Below are 20,000 nucleotides of genomic sequence, written 5' to 3'. Positions count from 1 at the left end.
AAGCAGTGCGCAGGGTTTGCGATATGCTCATATTCCTACACCCAATATGAAGCAGTACGCAGGCTTTGCAATGTGCTCATATTCCTACACCCAATATGAAGCAGTGCGCAAGCTTTGCGATATGCTCATATTCCTACACCGAATATGAAGCAGTGTGCAGGGTTTGCGGCATGTTCATATTCTTACACCCAATATGAAGCAGTGTGCAGGCTTTGCGATATGCTCATATTCCTACACCCAATAGGAAGCAGTGCGATATGCTCATATTCCTACACCCAATATGAAGCAGTGCACAGGCTTTGCGGTATGTTCATATTCTTACACCCAATATGAAGCAGTATGCAGGCTTTGCGATATGCTCATATTCCTACACCCAATATGAAGCAGTACGCAGGCTTTGCAATATGCTCATATTCCTACACCCAATATGAAGCAGTACGCAGACTTTGCGATATGCTCATATTCCTACACCAAATATGAAGCAGTGCGCAGGCTTTGCGATATGCTCATATTCCTACACCCAATATGAAGCAGGGCGCAGGCTTTGTGGTATGCTCATATTCCTACACTCAATATGAAGCAGTGCGTAGGATTTTCGATATGCTCATATTCCTACACCCAATATGAAGCAGTGTGCAGGCTTTGCGGTATGCTCATATTCCTACACCCAATATGAAGCAGTGCGCAGGCTTTGCGATATGCTCATATTCCTACACCCAATATGAAGCAGTGCGCAGGCTTTGCGATATGCTCATATTCCTACACCCAATATGAAGCAGTGCGTAGGCTTTGCGGTATGCTCATATTCCTACACCCAATATGAAGCAGTGCGCAGGCTTTGCGATATGCTCATATTCCTACACCCAATATGAAGCAGTGCGCAGGCTTTGCGATATGCTCATATTCCTACACCCAATATGAAGCAGTGCACAGGCTTTGCGGTATGCTCATATTCCTACACCCAATAGGAAGCAATGCACAGGCTTTGCGGTATGCTCATATTCCTACACCCAATAGGAAGCAATGCGCACGCTTTGCGGTATGCTCATATTCCTACACCCAATATGAAGCAGCAGCAGCATGTTGCTGCTCCCTTCCTTAGTTAAACTGCAAATTAGAGAAGCATGTCTAACATGTCAATCATCCTACTGACATTGTCCTATGTGGGATACTGAGTGCTTAGTAACATTATTGGTATGCAGGGTCCCAGAGAATGAAAAACTGTACCCGTAGTCCTACAAAAGTGCTCATCACAGGACTGTGTATGAAGGTATGGGGTTCATCCGTCATACAGAATGCCACTGCTCATCTTTGTATTAAGACAACTCTGGGACAAATCAAAGGTAATGGCCGTCTCCCTTTCTGGTCATACATGGCACACACACACACACACACACACACACACACACACACACACACACTTTCCTCTATGTGTGTGTGTGTGTGTGTGTGTGTGTGTGTGTGTCAGGCTATATAAGAGAGGACATAAAGTACTTTTGTTCATGCACCATTTGTCAATGGTATGTATACTCATCAAGTAAATCAGCCTGGAAGTGTAGGAGTTCACTCAAAGAATTGCCTTCAGGGAGAGTTAGAGTATAAACCATCAGCTTACCTTATTATTCGTTCATAATTCTGAATGTATCACAACACATGTAGGGGCAAGCATTTACCTGTAATAGTCAGATGGCGCTACATAATAGTCAGATGGCGCTACAGGGACTCCAAAACTTTTCCAAGTGCACCAGAAATTATGAGATTCTTCTGCAAAACATGCTCTGGAATCACATCATATAGGAAAGACGTACAAAGTGGCACTTTGTGGCAGTGACCGTTTTGTTATGTCAGCAGCCAGCACACACCTTTCCAGTGAAACAGGCACGCATAGCCGTGCAGAGTTACAGTACTCTAATTCCTACTGCTGTCTCATGCATAAGCACAAGTATATTTTGTGAGGGAAATACTGCATGTCTGTCTTGTTATGCGAGTAGGATTATTGCTAGTAGGATTATTGCTAGCAGTACTAGAAGCACCAGTAACACTGAAAAATATTCCCCATCAAGTTTTAGGATGGTAGTTCATATACTTATATAAATAATATCTCTCCTTTTAAGAACACAACCCATTTCATAGAAAATATCCAGTTATTTTTCAAAATGTTATTTTGGAGCTTCCCCCTCAGGTCACACCTGCTAAAGGCCACATGTGCAGTATGTAGCACCTAGTCAACATGCAAACAAAACCAAAATAAATGTAGGTATTTACAATAGAAGAATCTCTGGACATAAAACATGACAGCATTCTCACCATAAGCTCCAGTGATCCATCGGTGATGCTGCTGCCTCCCTGTGACCTATCTGTTAATACAGTCAGCTGTACGTTGTTGTCCTGTGGAAGTGGAGCACAATAAACAAGTTACAAAGCAGATAATGCGATTAAAGGAAGAATGTAATGCTTTTTACCAACAAAGTGCATGTTTTTCAGTGATGCAGTTGCACTATGTTACTGAGCCACTCACGCACTGACCCACACGAACACTAAAGGGTGCCACACCAATCCACATGAAGCCTATGGAGCATCACACACCCATTCATGCTAACTCCAAGGACCGTCATTCAGTATATCAATGCCACAATGATGTACATTCCAACTCATCTTTCACTCCTCTTTTAGCTGAAGGAGGGAGAGATGCACATTATGTGAGCAGAAGCGCAAGGGCCACCTTTCAGATGGGATGGTACAGGTGGGCACCTGCATCCCAGGTCTAGGCACTAACCTGAAACAGAAATAATAGCAAGAGATGGGGAGGATGCAACCTCTCACAGGACAGGCTCTGCCTTTGGGAGGGAAGTCTGTTTTTTTCCCCAGAGTGTAACCTTTTGTTTGTTTTGCAGGTAATAAGCTGACAATTTGATCAAATACCTTTGGCCAATCCACTCATGCAGGCAACAAACCTCGAGCTTGGACTCCCACTTTATCCTGACACAGGGATAAAACCCAGAAAAGAGACCCCCTGTGCTACTCCCAAGTAACACAGGACAGAAGTTTCTTATTTATCTTTAACGTATCAACTGCTCTCTGCTGCTCACAACGTATTCTCTCATAGGTAACAGAATAGTGTTCAGGTACAAAGCCTCCACTGGCTTGCATTGTACATGGGCACTTGTGATAAATGGTTACAATGGAGCAGGATGAGTTGCACTAAAGTTAAAGCTGAAAAGCATTTTACCTTGATAAAAATCCTGCTGTTCACTGGGTAATAGTTGCCAGCAACTGGTTCTGTCTGTTCCAGTTTCCATGTTGGTCGGTAATCTCGCCTAGCAGAACAATAGAGCATTATGAGAGTATAGTGAATCACATAACCACTTACAGTATTAATGCTCATTTCAGATACTAAGCACATTGCATGTAACCCAATGCCTTCTCCTGATTTCTTCCCCGTTTCTAAATACACCAAACAAACATCACTTTGCTAAGAATGCAATGTTTCTACTTGTTCATTGTATCTTCCAGTTTTTCTTTCGGAGGAATGGGGCACGTTACACTAACCAGTAATCAGGACCTAATATTCCAGACACACGAATTTCAGAAAATTCAGTTTCATCATGTTTACATTAATGTAATATATTTTCTAATCAGACTACATTAATCCTACCTGCTGCTTCTGTCCAATGCCCACAATACTATCCATTGTCAAGGCTGCCTGCCAAAGTAACATGCTATCACTTTGGAAAATTAGAAAATGTAATGTTAGTAACAGGAGCCTCAAAAGAAAGATTTCATTGTTTTCCAAAGTGAGCTGAGAGAACGAATAAGGTTACTGTACCCCCTGATGGACATACATAAAACACACAAGCAATGATTTAGTGGATCAATCTCATCTCTTCAAGTATACTGATAAGTACAACATTGGGGGGGGGGTACGGTAGTACTCTACATATAACAAACAGGGGGTACTCTACTTGTAACATACAAGTGATTTTTGCCCACTCTTTCCCAGCATCAGCAGTTCAACACTACAGCATATGGTTAGCAAGTTCAAAATTACAACAGCAAACAAGTTTACAGATCTGCTTTTGTGTGAACCACTTTTTATCATAAAAGCTTTCAGAAATCACACAATTACCCAATTTAAATCAAACACAATAAGAAACTTAATTTTAAACAGTCACAGTGCTCTGCTCACTGTTCCAATGCACTAAATAAGTCAACCAGCTTCCACAGCTACAACCTTACCAAAAAAGAATTATGAATGATAGAAACATTTTAAATTGCGGGAAAATTTTCCTAACATCTCTGATTATAGAGAAATGTAGACTACATTGAGTCTGTTAATAGTACCCTGAAAGTATTTCAAGGAAGTCCTTAGAGACTTCCTACCTACCAACCCTGGCAAACAAGAGACCAGCCACCTCCAGCAGCATTTACAAGTCAATAAGTCACAAGTATGTACTCTTCTGAAAAGGTACACTCTAGAACCAAACCTGTTTAACCTTGAATAGAAATCCCTCTCTTCTCTTCCATGAGACATGAGCCACAAAGTCTTAACTTTCTAACCAGATCACTAATCCAATATACGCTGTTCTACAAAAAAACAAAAAGGAACCAGTTGAGCTCTACATTAACAGGCACTACATCACCACCCCCACTATGAGAATGTGCAGATCAGTGGCCATTAGTATTAGAAAGTATCAAGAAATCACAGCACCCAAACAAAAAAAGTGTGGAAAGCCTAGAAAGTGTTTCCCTGCCGAAAGCACATACATACCACGCACCTTCCCCCCTTGCAGTAAAAGCCCAATGAACAGGCTCAGTAGGAGCCTGACATGCTGCCCAGATACAGCTGTCTCTCCCAATGGAGAGGCCACTGCTAAGGGCATGGATAGAAACCTGGTTGTGTGCAGTCCTTAAGGCTATAAGGATGAAAGGAAATGAATCTAGCTGGAAGTATGCAACTCAGAGTTACTAAAAATAATGCACAGTACGGTTACATATGCATTACAAGAGTTAAGGTCACACCACTGTGCTAAACGAAGTGGAGTACAAAAAGGATGAAGGAAGGATAGAGAGGGGTAGCCACACAGCTGGTCACTTTAACATTCACAGGGCTTCAAAAGACCAAGGCACTTTTACTGGCATCTTTACATCAGTATTTAGACTGCTCTTAATGGGACAGAATCCCAGACAACTTTTCAACTTGGCAGAAAGAGAATTTCTCAATTTGAGTGTGCTAGACACAGGACGTGCACTCTTCTAATTTACAAATCATTCTTACCTGGACCTGCTGAAGATGTAAGCAAAGCAACAGGACTAGCCTGAGACAAGGAGTGCCACTGAAGTGACATTCAAGAAGGCAGACTGATGGTAGCCTGGAAGAAAAACATTGTCTGGAACTAACAAAAATAATAAACTGTTTACACTGGCTTCACATCCCCATAACTAGACACTATTAAGATGAGAGCCTCAGTCCTCCAAGGAGGAATTAAGTCTGTTATCTGCTGTGGGAAATGCGTTGTAAAATAAGACCTTTCTGCTAGGTTGGAGAGCTCCAAATACCAAATTAGAGACACTTCACATGGCTTAGAGCTGTGGATATAGCCATTTCTGCTGTCCTGATGTTATTCCCTACTGCTTAAGAAGCCATCTTTAGGGACTGCATAGTATGTCTGGCTACAGAAATAGCAGCTATGGCAGACGCTGTCCAAAAAAAAAAAAAAGACTCACTTTTTTTATATACTGGAAAGACTTATGTGCTCAGCTTTGGTTGAGTAACATTCTCTCAGATTAGAGGAAGAAAGTTTTATCAGAGGAGTAAATTACAACTAACAATTTGTGTGCTCAGAGCTGGGATAAGCACAGATTATTTGGATGCTCTACCATGATCACAACTTGGTTCAAACCAGCTAATGTGAAATCTCTGGTCTATGTAACTTCAGTCAGTCATCTAAAGAGAGAATGGACACTTGGCCTCAAACCAAATAAGGCTTCTATAAACATATTCATGTTAAAACACCATGGTGATTAGAAAGAGACAAAACAAAGTACAGAAATGGAAAGGCTCGTTACCTGCTTGGACATAAAGGAAGTGATGGCTTACATCATCAGCATAAAGAATGACCTCCAACATATGAATAGGCTGAGGACCAAAAATAGGTAAACATTCCTGTCTTTTATGGGACTAGGTAGACAGTGAAGAATCCTTCTTCATAGGTAGGTACTAGTCTATCTGCCCAAGGGCATTTATAAACCTAGCCAGAATGTGTTGGCTTTCGCCTCCCTTTTAAATTAGTTTCCTGGGCCTCTGTCTAGCAGGGCCACTGAAGTGATCCCAGGGGTAAATTTACAATTTCCCATCCACTCGTCAAGATTCCTCTTGAAGAGAGCCTGCGAGGGGCTCTGCCTAACAAACTGGGATTCTATTCCAGAGCGATGGAAGTCTGTGACAGGAATCTATCCCTCCAGCACGTTCTGTTTATTGCTTTACTGAGGTTTAACTCACTGGAGCGTGTGGCTCTAAGAGATTTGTTTTTCTTGAGATGGAGCATGTCCATTAATTCCGGGTTGGACATGACCTTATACGTCAGGCATAGATCACCTCTGAGCAGGCAGTAAGCAACCAAGTAGAGCTGGAGTTTCTTTAGCCGAGCTGCATAGGGCATCTCTTTGAGGCCCATGATCCTCTTGATGAGGTACGTCTGTGGTCTTACCAGCTGTTGCATGTGCAAATTAAGGTACATACCAAATGGGGCATTGTACTCTATTATGGGCCTAATGAGTGATGAGTAGAGGGGCACAATGACCTCTCTTGATCTAGAGGTGAACCCTTTCATGATTAGGTGGGCTACATAGAAGAAATACCTACCCACTTTGGCAATGTGATTATCAAAGGAGAGGTTACTATCTACCTGGGTCCCCAGGTCCCTAATTACATTTTCCGTACCTAGTGGATTACCACCTATGTGGTAATTCATAGGCACTTTGTTTTTTCCAAAGGGGATGACTATGTCAAATAAGAGGAAGAGATGGGAATGACCTGTTCTAGATGACAATCTGGCCCTCTGCTATTAACACTTATGGCTGCTAAGACAGTAGCATTGGCAGCAGGGTCACTGGTTTGATTACGTTCAGGAAGTAATCCTACTGAACAGGTCTGACAAATGCAATGGGTGGAAGACGTGAAGGGAGACCCCACTCTGTCAACTATTCACTGCAAGGCTGAACAGAACACTTGGGGGAGCACACACTCAAGACTTCTAGATGGGACACCTAAAACGGTAAAACTACTCACCTACTCTGCCTTTTATAAACTCACAGTTAATTATTAGGCATGAAGTCCAGGAGACCACTGCAGAGCCTAGCCCAGTTTCTCAATTCTCCCTGAACACTTAAGTGACTTGCTCAGAACTACATAACAGGTAAATGGATGCTGAGGAAATCAAACCCAGGACAACATAAAGGAATCTGTTAACAGCTCATAGCCTTAACCCTCTATGCTAACTGCCAGGCAAAAATAAAAAAAGATAACTACTCCCCATAGAGGAATGAAACCCCAGCCATTGGTGTGAGTGGCAGTTATATTCACTGTTATACTAAACAGAACCACGTAGATACTAAACAGAGGCATGGAACTTCCTCCAAAGATTGTGGTTTCTCAGTTACCTGTGCATGTAAGAGAACAACGGGTGCCATAAAAGGGGCATCATGTCGATTGGACTGTTCCTACTAAACGGTCTGATGTTTTAAGCATGGTAAACATTGTGCACAGCTCAAGGGTTTTTGGTTTTAGTTTGTGCAGAACCTTGACTTTCTACCACACATACTGTTGCAACACATGCCTTCATTTTAATGTTCTCCACACAGATCACATGGTTCAGAGGTGCGTGCTGGTAAGCACAGAGACTGGAATCAGCTGTCCTACTCACTAAATGTATAGCACTACAAATGGTCTAGGAAGCATATGAGATGCCTTTATTGGCTGATCCAGTCATATAATTCAGTCTATATAATGTCTTATGGGACTGTATAGTGTTTTGAAATAGTCTCCGTACACCACTTGTAACTGGAGCTTTTTTATTCTTCCTGGACTTTTCCTGAAAATTGCATTCATGCCCAGTTGGACTATTATGATGAACAAAAATAAGCAAGTAAATACATTAATTAAATATGACCTATCTGCTTTCAGTTCTTAGTCTGTTCTAATAATGTCTGTCCAGTATTGCATACAGCTGATGGTCCTGTTCACAAGACAGAAACGGCCACAATCTGTAAATGGCTCAGAATTTGCAGTCTGACAGCTGATTGCTAAAGTACTGAAAACAGGTTTGTTGCTTCAAAGCTGCTGGTAATGAATCTGCAGGTACTGGAAGAGGCTTGGCAAGTCCTATGGATTAATGTCCATTTTCCCTTCTCCCACAGTGCTGGGTATCCTGCAGACACCTGGGTGGTGTTTACATCTTGCTGTAAAGTTACCACTCTCAGTACAACCTGCAGTATATCTTGCCTACAGCCCACTCCATAACATTTACTGATTCACTTGGGATGCCTTGACAGTTCATCTTTTGTGTCTGTACCACCACTGCCACATCCTCAAAACATGGCTCATTCAGTGGTGACTGAAGAATTGGGTCATTCTCTTTTCAAAGAGATGGTGTAGTGAGTGGAAATTGCTGGAAGCCACAGCATTCAATGCATGTGAAAAAAGCTGATGGTAAGTACACATACATGCAATAAGTGTCTGTCAAGTTACTGCATTTCAGATGTTATTCATAAGAGACCTACATGAGTGTACAATGCTCTATTCCGAAGGTCAGCACTACATGCCCATAAATGTGCAGGGGAGGGTGAGAATGAATGGGGCAGCAGAAAAGTAACACAGAGGCAGTTGGGGCTACACTGATAACAGTAACAGCACCTGTGAGGTAACAGCACCTGTGAGGTAACACACTGCAAGGGGCCAGCCACTCAATCTTTTATGCTGTTGGTGGTACAAAAACTGAACAGATGCTGAAAAAGGTCTCACAGGAAGTGCTGTATGCTGCCTGGTCTGTTTGTGAAAATGTTCAGCACAGACATCATTTTCTGGGTTGCAGAATACACTGAGGCATGTTGAGTTATCAGGGTGGTTCCTCTGTAGGCCTGACATCAGTAACACAGACTGTTATTTATTTTACATGATGGCAAACTCAGCAATAATGCTGAATAATGGACTAGTAACGGAGCCAGAGAAGTGAGCACCTGCATACAGTTCCTGTGCCATGGTCAGCTGCACTGAAACCTGTGCTTATGTCAGCCCTGGCAAAGAAGAGAAATTAATTCTATACGGGTGTCTGAGGACTAAGATGGGTAAAAGTGCTATCATCCAATTTAAAAGAATATCCAACAAAGTGAAAAGTCCCACAGAGTAACAAAAGGGATGACAGTTGACAAACTGCTGACAGACTGGGAATTATCCCTAGGACCTTCTTCTGTGTGGACCAGTGGTTGCCACTTGGCTGCAATGAAGAGAACATGTGCAGTCCCGGTAGTAGACAACAGCATGAATGGTGCACAAGGAAATTCTACAGTGGACACAGTTTATGTATCAAAACACAATGTGACTTTATTGGACTCTGCCTGACACAGTTGCACATTTTCTTCATCTCTTTCATTGAGATGATTTTATTCACCCATTTATGTATTTATTAACCAAGTGTACTTGTTCAGGGAACCTTTTCAGCCATGACTCGGCTTCTAAACATAAATAAAATACAAATTCAGGAGTAATACAACACATTTAAGTGCATCATTATACAACGTTAATGTAAGTACACATACACAAATGAACTTAAGTGTGGGTGTGTGTGTGTATGTGTGTGTGTGTGTGTGTGTGTGTGTGGTAGAAATAAGACATAATGAAGTACGTTACATTACCATGAACAGCAAACCTTTGAGGAGAGGTCAGTGTAACATCAAATAACAATTAGGTTTTCCCATCTTCTCTGCTTGTTCCAAATTGTTTTGGCTCCCTACACTGGTATCACGCCTGTGAAGGCTCTGCAATGCTGGGCAAGAGGTTGATATGCAAGTTCAATATCCTCAGGAGCAGTTCAGTTCTTTGAGCCAAGGACCTGCACAGATGTGCTGTGTTGCAGGCAAAAGCTATTGATGATAAAAAAGCAAATGAATCCAGACCTGTTTTAAAACCTATGAATGCCAGGATTATGTACAAGTCCCAAATGGAGGAGAAGGGAAGCTAGCTTTGCTGCAATAGTGATGTCTCCTTGCAAACTTCCTCGTCTAAGTACCTTAAAGAATACCCATTCAATTTTTTAGGGGGGAGCATTGAAACAGTAAAACAAAGTCTTACCACTGGCCTTTCAAAATCATAGCAGATGGCCAGAAAGAGCAGCACTTTCTTATTTTTCATAATAGAAGGTCTTTATATACAAGTCCCTACAGTGTTGGCCGTAGGTGTGACAAAGGGAGATACTGGCAGCACAGCTATCTGGAATTTTGTAAATAATTTTGTCATTTGTGAATATCAACATGATTTATATAATATGCTTGAGTTACCACTCTATTAGAACTGTATGTTATGTGTATATCAAACTTGTTTGTACAGACGTGTTGAAAAGGGTATTTACAAAATGCGTGTGTTTAAAATGGATCCAAAGTATGCCCTACTAGAAGAGAACAGAAATGTACATGAATTAACTAATTAAGCATTATATAAGCCAATACATTTAAAAGGACCAATAACATTCAAGCATCTAAGTTAAAACCAATGAAAATAGTGACAGTCTGAGGAGCTCATTATAATAAAATTGTGAGTGATTTAAAATCATCTAATAAATATGTAAAAAACTTTTCCTTTAAAATAATTACAGTATTTAAAAGCAGAGGTATTGATTAAAAAATATTGTAGTCAATTAGGTTTCTGCACTATTGTAACTGTTTTTAAATGTATATATTTTAACTGTGGAAACTGGAATACAGAAGGTTAACTTTAGAAAAACAGCTGAAATTAACTTACTTAATGGCAGCTAGAGACAAAATGTCTATACTAGGGAGCTCTCTGTATTGTCTTTAAGGTGAAATAATTACTAGTTTTCAAATGTGAAGGAATGCAATTGTTTTATGACTTCCAGCATCTGCCAAAGATCTGAGGTCTATGTATTTCCACAGGCAGATGCTAAATACTGCCAGCTTCCAGGAGTGGGGGTTTCACCTGGGATAGAGTCAGATGACAAGAAATGATGTCATTCTGCAAACTATCCCAGCAGTAATATTTGAAATATTAATTTGAGAGGTCTGAGTGAGACAGGACATTCAGTATTCTGTCTTAGACCTGCCAACGACAAGAACCACTCACCACATCTGCCTTGCTCTGATGAAGTAAATTACTCGGGGACAGTATAATTCTCTTGGATGTAGTCAGGAATATACCAAAGCTTAGTTTAGATATTTTTATTTATTTATTTGAGACCATCTTGCAATGTTGGTTTTAAATATTTCCTGTGATTTTGAACTCTGATTATATACTAAGTATTTTCTTGTTTTTTTTTTTTTTTTTAATTACTATTAAATATATTTAAACTTTTCATTGTGGCTGATCTGTTTAGAGATATTTAAGTTTTGCGAGTACTTGCATATTTATTTGGTAACACTGTGTGGGCCACTCCTAATAGCCTTACTCCTGGTTAAACTACCATTTCCATCAACAGTAACATTACACGGTAAGATTGGGCACCCTTTAAGGGCCTTAAAGTAGCTGATAAGGGGTTGGCTGGTGGCAGTGGTAACTACCTTACAGTCTGGGCAGAAGGGGGCATAGCTAGTAAACCTGTGCAAGCATTTCTCGTGTGTGTGTGTGTGTGTGTGTGTGTGTGTGTGTGTGTGTGTGTGTGTGTGTGCGCGCGTGTGTGTGTGGAAATCAAACCTCAAAGAGTGTGTGTATGTGTGTGTCAGCTACTTAAGCAGGAAGACAAAGCACTGGTTGGACAGAGAGGGTGCTGGAGGTCTTGGCTTGGTCACTCGGCTGAGATCTCAACTCTACCTGTGCCAGTGGGGAGTCTTATTGGGGATCTGGAGAAAGGGGAAGAAACCAGCTCCTGACTGACTGTGGTCTCTGTGTGCTCTTAAGGGAAATTGCACTTGATGCAGGCAGCTGCATCTGGAAATACTGTGTGCGCACTTGTCATCCCTCCCAGTGTACATCCCCCACTGTTGCCAGTGGTGAGGATTGAGGCTCCTTGATTATTGGTCAAATGTTGGGGCGTCACAGTAGGGGAATCTTTGTACAGGCTTAGTTTGTTTATTTAATAAGATAGATATCCATAAATAGGTTTGAATCTATGAGAATCATCATAAATGTAGGAGGAGCAAGGCTAAATCTGAGGGCCTAAATCATAGCAGTTGAGAGGTATGTCCCTAGCAGTAATAGCTTATCCTTGAGAAATGAACAGCTATGACATCTCTTGCAGTATAATTTTGCTAAAGCCTCCCCTGCATTTACATTGGGCTTCTAAATTGTAGTGACCTGTAAAGATGCAAATTGTCATCCAGATGTCCAAATGGCAGCTTCTAGGGTATCCTGAGCAGATGCACTTTATCTTTTTTTTTTTTTTACTGGGCTGCTGCATTTATGAAAGAGGCTGACAAAGTAGCTGCTTTTCTAGAAGAATCTGCCCTCTAATGTTCAGTAATAGTTTGAAATGTCAAGACCCACTTTAGAGAGCCCCATAATGCTAACACTGACTGGCTGAAAAAAAATGACTTACATATACCAATTCTGAGATAGCTATTTCTCAGAACATTCTCTCTTCTCCAAGGTATGATAATCTCAGAGTTGTTATAAGTTGGGGGATTGCCTCTCATCGTGGGGATCCCCTTATAAAAAAGAAGTTTTAAGAAGACTGATTTTCAATATTTGCTGTTCTCATGCATCTTCTGTGTTTTTTCTCACGTTGGCACTCAGCATTATAAGAGACAGAGAGAGACTCAGATTCATAGGTTCATAGGTGTGTACTAGGCCAATAGCCCTTTAGCCTTTACCAGCCTAGCCCATAGAAGTGCCCTAGCATCGTGCCGCCCGACATTAGTTCCTAGTGCCTCTATCAAGTACAGCCACTGGAGTGATCCCCAAGGTTAACTTTCTATTACCCAATCCACTCATCAAGATTTCTCTTGAAGAGGGCCAGTGAGGTGCTCTGCTTGACATGTATGGGAAGGTCTATTCCACAGCACGGGCAATCTCTGGGTTATGAACCAGTCCCTCCAGCATGTTCTGTTGATTGTGGCAATGAGGTTGAGGTCTCTGGAGCATGTGGTGCAGAGGGATTGGGATTTCTTTAGATGTAGCATTTCTAACAGAGCTGGGTCAGACATGGCTTTGTAAGTCAAGCAGAGATCGCCTCTAAGTAGGCGATATGAGACAGATAATAGCTGGGGTCTTTTGAGTCTGTCCATGTAGGATATGTGTTTAATGCCTAGGATTCTCTTTGTGAGGTACTTCTGTGGCCTCTCCAGCTGTTGCAGGTGTCTAGTGAGGTACATGCCAAATGGGGGATTAAACTCAATGATTGGTCCAATGAGGGAAGAGTAGAGAGAGATGATGACCTCTTTCTTCCTGGATGCAAAACCTTTAGTAATGAAATGTGCCACATAGGACTTTATGACCACAGTGGCAATGTGGTGGTCGAAGGAGAGGTTGCTGTCAACCTGCATCCCCAGATCTCTTATAACGCCTTCAGTGTTCAGTGGGCTCCTATCAATGTGGTAATTAGTGGGAACTGAGTTTTTACCAAAGGGGATGACGACACATTTTTTGGCATTAAGCTTAAGGCTACGGTTTCAACACCAGTCATTGGTCTCAGTGAGGCCTTTCTGTAGGATGTCTGCATCACTTGGGGAGTTAATAATGGCTCCAAGCTTGCAGTCTTCTGCGAACTTGGTCAGCCAGAGTCCTTTTGTGCTGGCCTAAACTTCTGAGAAGTAGATGCTGAATAGGAGAGGACCCAGGACCGATCCCTGTGGGACTCCACTCGTGACTGGTTGGCTGATGGCTTTGCCTTATGTGATGCATCACTGTGAAACACACCAAGTACTGAGGCTTACACATTAAAAAGCTGACATTCTACAAATCTTCCTGATTTGGCTCTTGCTAATAGAAGATTTTTCTGAGATGCTTAATGTCCACTGAATTAGGATCATGGAATTTCATTAAAGATACTTTCAATGAAAGCACTCTCACTGAATAAGTAACAGTCAATGCCACTTTCAGTGAAAAAAAAAAACACAAAAATACAATCCCAGTTGTTTCTGGTTAACTGTGACTACTCTGTTGGGATATGTGCTTAAATGTGTTTTTGACTTCTTAATTTATAGTATAATTAACTTTATTGCTACAGAGTACTACAAAAATATATTTTTTTCTTTTTTAACCTGTAAGGCCATCTGCCCTTTCCCCATGGTTTTGTAACCATGGACTTAGTATATTTAAGAAAAAGGATGTGAGGGACATTGTGGCTAACAGTACTGCTTACTACAAAACAGTGTGATTTGTGATTTTTTTTTCAATTAAAGTGTTTTTCAGTGTTACTTCTTTCATGGTAATGGCTTCAACAAAACCGCCTTCAGTGAAGTGACACACACCTGAGCTGATTCAAAAAGAAGGCAGTGTTAATTTATCCAACATGATGTTCAAGTCCCATGGAGGGGGAACATTTCTTAGTCTTTTTAGGAAGACTTATTCAAAAGAATTACTGGCAGCGCCATACCTATCAGAAACTCGGCTGAGGACTTGGACTGTGTCTGTGTGTGTTTACCTTTTTAAAAGGTGTATTCATTGTAGATTTAGGCAGGGCAGCACAGCAGACGGCAGCAACCAGCAAGCGATGTGCTGTTACACAATTACACTAACTTAGTTTACGATTTAAGTTACTTAACTTAATCTGCCAGCCAAGCCAATCCCAAGAACTTGAAGGAGCAAGTACTTTCTGCAACGGTCTACCCAGCGGCTTCACTGAACTCCCAGGAATCCCAGATCCAGGATCAGAAATTCAGGAGGATGAGAAAATTTGTCTCCGGCAGCTCAACCAGCAGAGTCCTGCCCTTTTACCTTTATTTTCAATATGGAACTTGCTGTTACTACACACCTATTTAAAATAGTCATGAGTTAGCAAGAACTTGTAAGTCCTAAAAAACACGACTGCAAAGTTATCAGAGTTATGAATAGAGCTGATTTGATTTTGATGGCAAACTGTGAGTTTGCAACTGGACTAAAAACAGCTCTTGCGTATCATTTCTAAAAGCAAATTTTCGGTATCGAGAAATACCTAAAAACTGACTTTTGTTTGCGAACATTCCATGGTCATATTTTCGGTAACTTAAGTTTAAGAAATACTCGCCTTTTTTAAAGGATAGGTAATTTGGGGAAAATAACATGTGGAAAGAGTGTATCATTGTATTAACCTTGCTTATACACCTCGTAGGTGGTGGGGCGTTTCATAATTTTTATGAACAAGGACAAAGCAATTATACAGCCACTTTAAGTGCGCAGAGTAGTAAGTAAATCGAGATGCATTTGTGTATTTTATAAATGAATACAAATATACCTTCATTAAAATGCGTCATACCTCTCAACCTTTGAACACAAGAAATCTGGACCAAGCCAAGCATAATGGGGGTACAAAGGCCCAAAAATAGACAAATTTCAAATATTGTTTGTGTTACCATGCATTTTTCTGAAGGATATGAAGTCTGAAACTTAAATGTCTGTCATTACTTAGTGAATTAAATCCTCACAGATTTGTCAGAAAACCTTAAATTTTATGAGGAAAAGACCAAAAATATGAGGCAAAAATCTGGACATTCTGTGAAAATCTGGACAGTTAAGAGGTATGAATGTACTGATGATTTGTACAGGTACTTAGTACAACAGAGTTGTTCAAAGACACTGTGGGAGTTCTCGATTGTGTACAGACGATGATAGGAGGCTGAAGCATCATGTTTGTAAAATATCAGTAAGCTTGGATACTACCAGTTTTATATGACCTGCAGTGAACATAACATCACTTGGTAAAGGACAATACCGTGACAGTAAAATGTGAAAATATGCAGCAGTCCAGTCAACTGTAATGAATACAGTGAAGCAGAGAACAGGCAGCTAAGAAAAGTATGACAGACATGCTGTAATGAGCACTTACGTTGAAGTCTATGCATTTCCCATTTAACTTGGAGTGCTGCAAAGGTTTTCCATGACTAAGAGCGCTTGCCTAGTTTCAGTTCAGTAAAGAAGCCCTCCCAAGTTGTATTTAAGAGGTGCCGACCTTAAGTCATGCATGAATAAGAATGCTTGCGTAGTTTCAGTTCTGTAAAGAAGCCCTCCCAAGTTGTATTTAATAGGCGCCGAGGTGATGACCTTAAGTCATGCATGAATAAGAACGCTTACGTAGTTTCAATTCTGTACGGAAGCCCTCCCAAGTTGAATTTCGGAGGTGCCGAGGTGGTGACCTTAAGTCATGCATGAATAAGAGCACTTGCGCAGTTTCAGTTCTGTAAAGAAGCCCTCCCGAGTTGTATTTAGGAGGTGCTGAGGTGGTGACCTTAAGTCAAGCATGACTGAGCGCTTGCATAGTTTTAGTTCTGTAAAGAAAACCCCACCAGTTGAATTTAGGAGGTGCTGAGGTGGTGACCTTAAGTCATGCATGAATAAGAGCACTTGCGCAGTTTCAGTTCTGTAAAGAAGCCCCCCAAGTTGTATTTAAGAGGTGTTGAGTTGGTGACCTTAAGTCACGGTGTTATAACTTGCTCAGTAATAGCAACAATTCTTGCATCTGACAAATGAACTGCACTGCATACTTTACAACCTGAAAACAACACTGTAGCTACAGAAACCTTGAGTTTATTTAAAAACTGAATTTGTATTCAGCGGTTCCACTCTTTGCTTGCAGGGAGTAAGGGGATCTTCATACAGTAAAATAATAGTTTTGGACCTGTATAGAAGCACCTTGTAGTTACATAAACTAAAATTAGCAGTTGTAGATTTAGGCAAATGTAGCAGTTTCTATGCAGCCAGAGAATAAACTATGGTAATTTGGACACGGAGAAGCTCAAGCGCATCATCCTGTTTGACCAGCCTTGATGTATGCTTGTCTTTGATGTAAAGTGAGACGCATCCACATTTAGTCTGTGCAGTGCCTGGTATAAGTGTGAGAAAGGCATTATAGCCCTGATCCCTGCACTACTGGGGTGCTGTCAGCAGCTTTACACCATGTCTTGGTAATTGCAAAAATATCTGCCTTCTCCATGGTGAGAAGAGCTTGGAGGGAGTGGAATTTCATGTTTAGACTCCTAGCATTGACACATACCACCTTTACATTTTCTGGTGTTGGTTTTGCTATGTTAGGTTTGTCAGTTTGGCATTGCCTAAAAAAGCTACAATGGACAAGTATGATGTTTTAGCTGATATTTGAAAACCTAAGAGTAGACAGCTGCACACCATCCCTGGCAAAACTATGTGGTCGGTTGACCATATCTTCCCATGCTGGTAAATACTGTACCCCTTTGCAGTGACATCAAAAACTAAGCCCATTATTAAAGTTAATCGCTTTCAGTTCATATCATACTTGGAGAAGGTAGTATGCTGATCAGTGCCAGGCTCATACCTACCGGGTACATATAATGCTAGAGCTCCATTACGTTCTCTCATCATATAGTCCAAGGTCATTTGCACACATTCAAACTTTGATACAATTTAAAATATTAATATAAATTAAAGCACTACTGTTCTTCTGTTTATTTTGTGTTTAATATGTTGTCTGTTATTCGGTTTGCGTTTAAAAGTAGGTATCCCACTATCCCATTGGAGTGGGCGGGGTTGAATAATTAGGTATGCAAATTTTATATTAATCAGCATACAGATTTTTGGTGAGTTGTACCCGTTTTTCATGGGCATATGTCCGGATTTTTTATGACTGGAATCTATGCTGAGACTGCACACAGATGAACTTTTATGAATAAGAAACACAGTTACTTGAAAGATATGATTAAGGTCCTCATGAAAATCCAGTGCCAATAGTCCGAGACGTCTATTCTATTTATAGAGGTCCATGCAGCAAACACTTTCTAATTCTGCAGACAGTGCTTTCTTGTACCAGGTCTTTTCAAGACTTCTTTCAGAATTAAAATGAACGCCCAGAATAAAGATTGTATCCCCTAGGTTTAGAGCCAGTAGGTCTGCTGTGGATGAATATGCTTGCTTATTGCGACAAGATATATTGCAAAGGGAGAAGACCCCAAAAACTGAAGAGAATGTAACTACAAGCAGAAATGTACACCACATATGCATGGCCAAGCTAGTCTATAATGAGAATGTGTGCAGATTACATATGACAGTTGTGTGGTGGGTAAAGGTGATGTACTCTAGGTAAGACACAGATGACTGCTGTCTGATGAGATAATCTGTACGCCAGAGAAATAATGGTACTAAATTCCTGGGAGATGTACACCGGACAGGGGAAGGTCATGCTGTATGGCCCAGCTTAAGAGGTATTCACCTGAAAAGTGAAGCGGAATCCCTACAGAAGACCATATGCCTTGTCTCATGGAACAGCTGAAGTAAGCACCTGAAATGAAGTCTAAAGAACCTTTGCTATTTCCTGTGGAAATGTCTTACTGGGATGTGCAGAAATGTACCTCCAAACGCAGAGCAGCACAGGGTTTAAAACTGACATGCAGTTTTGCTGTGCAAATGGCAGAATCCATTTTAATGTTACCATTTTGAGTTTACTAGCAAGGATGTACTGGTTTAGATTTGATGAATTCAGCACAGGCCTGAGTGATATCTTTATTAATTTTAGACTTTTCCTAGTTCCAAATAAAGTCCTACTTTTCATGACTGGGGGGGTTGCCATGTATTGCCATTTAGTGGAAATTGTGGCATTAGAATTAAGACCTCATGAATCTGCTGAGGAAGGCTGTTTGGATACCGGTGCAGAGTAAGACCCTTGGATCATTTTCTATGATCTTCTACACCGACTATTTGACTGCACTTATTACCTGCCATTGAGGAAGACATGACTATAATCTGCACTATGTGCGCTACTCTACAGTGGCATACTTCAACCATGAAAGGTGCAGGGTGAATACAATGCACCCCACATCCCTGAGATTTCACATATATATCAGTTAAAGACAAGCTTCTCGAATCCAGATAAAACTGGCACAGCTGACTGGATGTGGCCAGCTGTGTTGCTGTGAGAGAAAACGGTATAGTGGGGATTGAGACATTTGCCCTTTTCCCACTGTAGTAGGATCTCAGAGTTGGTGTATATATAATTAAGCAGGGAATGTGGGGGGTGCAGGGGGTATGACCCTCAGCAAAAAACAAAGGATCTCTCTCTTTTTTCGCTAGGCTGCTGAGCAACAAGTTGTGTTAAAATATGTGAAGGCGGCCAGCCTAGCAAGACCGAATGTTGTAGATAATTTTCTGTCATTATAAATATGAATATAATCCACAGGCTTGTCCTCTTAAATGTAGGAAAACTGTGTTAAATGTTGAACTTCAAAAATGTAACCACAGTGCACTCTGCTGGAAGAAAGCTGATAAGTCAATCATTGTATGACTGTTTGATCTCAAAGCTCGAAGCATAATGTCTGGAATAAGGAATTCCTTTTATTGTTTTGAGACCAGAGTTAATTGCTAGACTTTACATATATGATGTCTTTTATTGCTGTAGTTTCCTGGCCAGGTGCAAGATCAAAGAAATGTTAAAATTCTGAGTTTCTGTTAGTCTGGGAACCAGAGAAGAATGATGTGATCTAAAATGAGTCATCAGTGATGTATTATTTTAAGACTTTCTCAGAGAGAGAGAGAGAATCAGAGCATTTTGGATTTTGTCTGAAGAACATCATTCACCATTACTCTGCCTCTGCTCTATATGCAAGTTTATTTAGAACTGTGATTGCTCTTAGAGTTAGATAGGAATTTAGTCTAGCTGTTTTCTATATTTATTTCAGAC

The 20,000-nt window shown here is 40.9% G+C and overlaps 1 protein-coding gene across 1 annotated transcript in view; it reads right to left on the bottom strand.

Annotated features, from left to right (window-relative positions):
- The window catches only part of MAN2B1 (mannosidase alpha class 2B member 1), a 1,009,708-nt gene that overhangs the window by 158,107 nt on the left and 831,601 nt on the right, over nt 1–20,000 (bottom strand). Inside the window, exons 19-20 of the mRNA XM_044084731.1 lie at nt 3,230–3,317; nt 2,308–2,388 (exon numbers count right to left, since the gene is read on the bottom strand). Coding sequence (XP_043940666.1) covers nt 2,308–2,388; nt 3,230–3,317 — 169 coding nt within the window. The remainder of the gene's footprint in view (nt 1–2,307; nt 2,389–3,229; nt 3,318–20,000) is intronic.

Source organism: Protopterus annectens, chromosome 9.part0 (genome assembly GCF_019279795.1).
Source record: "Protopterus annectens isolate FY-2018-M chromosome 9.part0, PAN1.0, whole genome shotgun sequence".
NCBI classification, from domain to species: Eukaryota; Metazoa; Chordata; order Ceratodontiformes; family Protopteridae; genus Protopterus; species Protopterus annectens.
This window is presented reverse-complemented; position numbering and strand designations above follow the sequence as displayed.